The sequence below is a fragment of the Pseudogymnoascus destructans genome (assembly GCF_001641265.1).
Source record: "Pseudogymnoascus destructans isolate 20631-21 unplaced genomic scaffold scaffold_1, whole genome shotgun sequence".
In the NCBI taxonomy this organism is placed as follows: Eukaryota; Fungi; Ascomycota; class Leotiomycetes; order Thelebolales; family Thelebolaceae; genus Pseudogymnoascus; species Pseudogymnoascus destructans.
Genome location: NW_020167520.1, coordinates 1,019,594 through 1,023,831, shown reverse-complemented (window position 1 = coordinate 1,023,831; position 4,238 = coordinate 1,019,594). Strand labels below are relative to the sequence as shown.

Below are 4,238 nucleotides of genomic sequence, written 5' to 3'. Positions count from 1 at the left end.
GCTGCTCTTGCGTCTGCTTTTGCTTGCAACTTTGCTTTCTTCTCTTCCCGCATTTTCCGTGCATCTGATGCATATAACTGCCCTCCTTTCTGTAGTGATTTCCGTGCCCTTGCCTTTGCTGCCTTCTGCTCTACTGCACGTAGAGTCATAATATCTAGCTCGGTCTTATAGAGCTCTGCCCGGTGTAGAACAACTGTAGTTCCACGTGCAAATGATTGAAACCCTTCTCTTGAAGGCGATGAGAAAGCTTCCTCTGCTCTCTTCTGCCAATGTTCAACCGCTTGCACACTTTGCATAGTTGTTTTCGGTGTTGAGATAATATTATATGAAGCAAATGGCTCATAATCAGGTGTTTGATTCCGAGTCTCTTGTATCTTGTCAATTACAAGTGGAGGATTATATGGATATAGTCCTGTATTTCTCCAACCAGATTGAATTGTACGGACAGTTAGAGATTGCCGTCGGATTTGCGGGAGGTCTGAAAGGAACGTACGTAGCTTATACTCATAGTCGTAGCTACGTACTGCTTGATCAAGTGCCTTTTGATGAAAGTGTTTGCACTGCTTAAAAACCGCTACATCAAGAGGTTGTAATAGATGTGTTGTATGAGCAGGAAGGCAGCAAATAACAATGTTATGCTCTTCTGCTAATGTAAGAAAGCGCTCTGTTTTATGAGAGTCATGGCCGTCAAGTAATAAGAGGCGAGTATCATCTGGTGCCATATGCTCTGCAGATAGTTGGATAAAATGCATAAGGTATTGGATTGCAATGTCGTCGTTTGAATACCCGCTCTCATTTACAATAATGAGAGCATTTGGCTCAAGGTCATCATTGTACCATGAATCCATATGAAGTTTGCCAGGGATAATGATAGCTTCTGCAAGTGCAGCACCACTTGCATTTACTGCCTCAATTACAGTAACAGAGAGCCGATTCTCAGGATTATCAACAGTCCACTGCTTTACACCGATTGGTACAATAACAGCCGTAGACTTATAACACCCAATCATATAGCCTGTCTCATCAACATTCCATAAATTATATGGCTTAATGTTATGTTTTGTAATAAGGGCGTTATATGTGAGAAAGAATTCCTCAAACACCTCTTTCTTTTGTGCTTGCTTCCGATGTGTATTTAACGTCTTCGTGTGAATTGTATGAAATTCGGGGTGTGCTTTTAGAAAGCGTTGTAGCCACCGTTGTGATGGTATCGTACGATTAGGTCGTAAGTCTGCAACTGCCCGTAGTATCATAGATCGGTTGGCAGGGACCCCGCGCTCAAGTTGGTCGTATATGAATTGACAGACCGCGGTCTCTTGCGATTGAGATAAGACTCGATTGCTACCTCCGTGGGGTAATTGAGGAGACGTAGTACTCGTAATACGACATCGGAGTGTCTCACGGTTGACATTGAATTTATTTGCAACCCAAGCAATTGTATATGTACTTGGTTGTTTTAAGAAGAACTGTTGGGCCTCATTAAGGCGAGCAATCATAGTAGGATCGTTATTTTGAGGCATTGTAGATACTACGTTATGAAGAATACTATTATTTTTTCTATATATCAAAATAGCGGTGTACGCACATCTTGCTGTCGCACGCACAACTTGCTGTCGCCACCTACGAGCGAAGCGAGTGGGTGGAACACCGAGTAATCATTGGCGGTGAGCTTTTGTAGGCGACTCGCCTGTGAACTACGTTATATGTATATCTAACCCACTCTATAAACCATCAAATAACCACTCCTCCAACTCTCCCCTCTCCCGTGCCACCTTCTTTAACCCTTCAACCCCCACCTCCCCAGCCTCCGTCACATACACATCCACAAACCGACTCGGCACCCACTCAAAATACGGATTCCGCACCTTAACACCCTCCAGCTCCCCAACCTCCTTCGCCCTCGCCGGCCACGCCGCTGTCACCTCTGATGCCTCATTCTCCTCTCCCCCATCCGTCTCCGCTAACCCCTCCCCACCCCCATCATCCCCCATAATCTTCTCCTCACAACACACAACCACAACCTTACATCCATTCCCCACCGTCGGCGCCAACCCAGCCGCAGCAAGCGACCCAGTCTTATTACTCACATCCCCCTCCCCCGTCACCCTATCCGCCCCAAGCACCACAAAATCCGCCTCCCCCACCGCCCGCCCCACCCCCGCATCCGTCAAGATCTGCACCTCCACCTTCACCACCAAATCCAGCACCGCCCTCGCGATCTCAACACCCTCAAACCTCGGTCTCGACTCCAACACCAAAGCCCTGACCTTCATTTTCGTCGCAGCCGCCGCGCGCGCCAGATCTGCCACGCAGGCCGCCACACTCGCCGACGCTGACAGAATAACCAGCGTCACCGGCCTCTCCTCCGTAAACGCAGCCTGGTACCCCGGACTATGCTGCACGCACGCCGTAAAGTTCGACGCGAGCTTCACCACTGCATCCTCCCTCGCTTCCATCACGTCCTCAATCGCCTTCGTAGCCACCTCCCTAAACACCTCTATCGACAGCGCCTCGAGCGCCATTTCGAAGTCGTCGCTCTTTCCCACTCCGCCGATAGATAGCGCGATCCGCTCGAGCGCTTCGAAGATTGAGGCTTCGATCGCGGGCGCCATGGCGGGACGCGCGGACTTGGCGAGTGTCCAGGCGAGCAGTCGGGTTGCGCGCCATTGCACAGCTGTGGTTGGGGCGGTGGAGAGAGGAGGGAGGAGGGCGCGGCGGAGGGTAAGGAGCGCGAGGGTGGCGAGGGCAGTGGCGCCGGAGGTGTGGTCCATGCGGAGGGTGCGGAGGGCGTCTTCGACTTCGGCGCCGGGGAGGACGCGGAGGGTCGTATCTGCGAGAGCGGGGACGGTGTCGTACTCGGAGAGCTGGGAGGGCGTCACGAAGGTGTACTCGGTGTGTTCGAAGTCTATGGTTATGGGGGTGGAGGGGGAGGCGAGGAGGAAGGCGAAGGGGTGGATGGTCCAGTCTGTGTTGATGGTTTCGTCGCGGAGGGTGAAGGGGCGGCCGCGGCGGAGGAGGCTGATGGAGGGGGGGGTGAGTTGGGTTTCTTCGGCGATTTCGCGGTAGGCGGCCGCGAGGGGGCTGGCGTCTGTGGGCTCGATCGTGCCAGAGCAGACAGCCCATTTGCCGCTGGTGTGCGTTAGAGATGGCTGTGCATTGGATATTTTTGGGGCGGCGGGGGTGGCAGGGTAGACGTGTAGTTTTATCTGTATAATAGAAAATAGCGCTCAATGAACTGCAACTAAAGAGGCATCCTACCGATAAGAAGAAACTTCCTGACTCCTCTTAAACAGCACGAACCGATGCTGTCCCCCCTCCTCCTCTGGCGGCGCGCACAAGAAGCTCGAGACAATATCCCGCTGCCTCATTTTCGGGGTGGTCTTCTTCACCTCAGCCATAGCGCACGAGGAATGCAGCGTTCTTCTAGCGTTCATGTACGGGTTGGGATTGCGATTGAGGCTGTATGTGAAGGCGCGGCGGAGGGTGAGAGATATCTTCGCGGACAAGGCATTAGAGCTTTAGCACGTGAATGTAATATTATGGCGACGGAGTGACTTGGTGGTGATATCATTGATGTCAATGGTAACGATGACCTCACTATTGTGATTCTGGCCCTGGGATTCAGGCAGAATCAGGCACCATCCTGAAACCCGTAAATGTATTGTTCGCGCTCGGAAATCACACTAACGTAAGTCGTGGCGTAGCAGGACGGATGGCGTAGCAGGACGGTTTTCCTTCGAGGTTCTTTTGCATACAAATTTGTATGTAGGGGTACCGACTTGGGTGAATTTCTCGGAATTTAAATAGCATAATAACTCGCACAGTTACGAAGATGGCGCTTAGTTCTCTTAGATATAAGATCTCTATATAGTTAGATATATTTTTTATAAGTATCACTGTATTTTAATGATATTGAGAGAAGTTATATGCTTCCAAATACGTTGACATTTTCTCATATAAATCTCTACGTAAATTTATATGGACGAATATCAAAATATTTATTTCTCCATATTTTTACAACAACGCGCTTTATTTTAACAAGTATCATTAAATGTATAATTCAACTATGTAATTAATTTATATATCTCAGAGCTAAGTCAATAATTCGAAATTGCGCTGACTATTGAAGTTTTTAAAATGTTGGAAAATTTAAGTTCGTAGGTACCCTCACACACAAATTTATATTATATGTAAGTGTACCTCGGAAAGAAAACCGTCCTGCTTCGCCATCCGTCCTG

The 4,238-nt window shown here is 49.3% G+C and overlaps 1 protein-coding gene across 1 annotated transcript; it reads right to left on the bottom strand.

Moving 5' to 3' along the window:
• Positions 1–1,675: 1,675 nt before the first annotated feature.
• VC83_00272 (uncharacterized protein) lies at positions 1,676–3,561 on the bottom strand. The gene is made up of 2 exons (XM_024463967.1): positions 3,259–3,561; positions 1,676–3,129 (listed from the first exon to the last, which is right to left on the bottom strand). The coding sequence occupies exons 1-2, from the start codon at positions 3,432–3,434 to the stop codon at positions 1,722–1,724; spliced, it is 1,584 nt and encodes a 527-aa protein (XP_024328546.1). The 5' UTR covers positions 3,435–3,561; the 3' UTR covers positions 1,676–1,721.
• Positions 3,562–4,238: the final 677 nt, after the last annotated feature.

Bases quoted from the DNA above. Each gene is read 5' to 3' on its own strand.
- VC83_00272 (XM_024463967.1), bottom strand. From the start codon at position 3,434: ATGAACGCTAGAAGAACGCTGCATTCCTCGTGCGCTATGGCTGAGGTG. The intron at 3,130-3,258 runs GTAGGATGCCTC...AACGCACACCAG, and splicing joins CAGGAAGTTTCTTCTTATCG to CGGCAAATGGGCTGTCTGCT.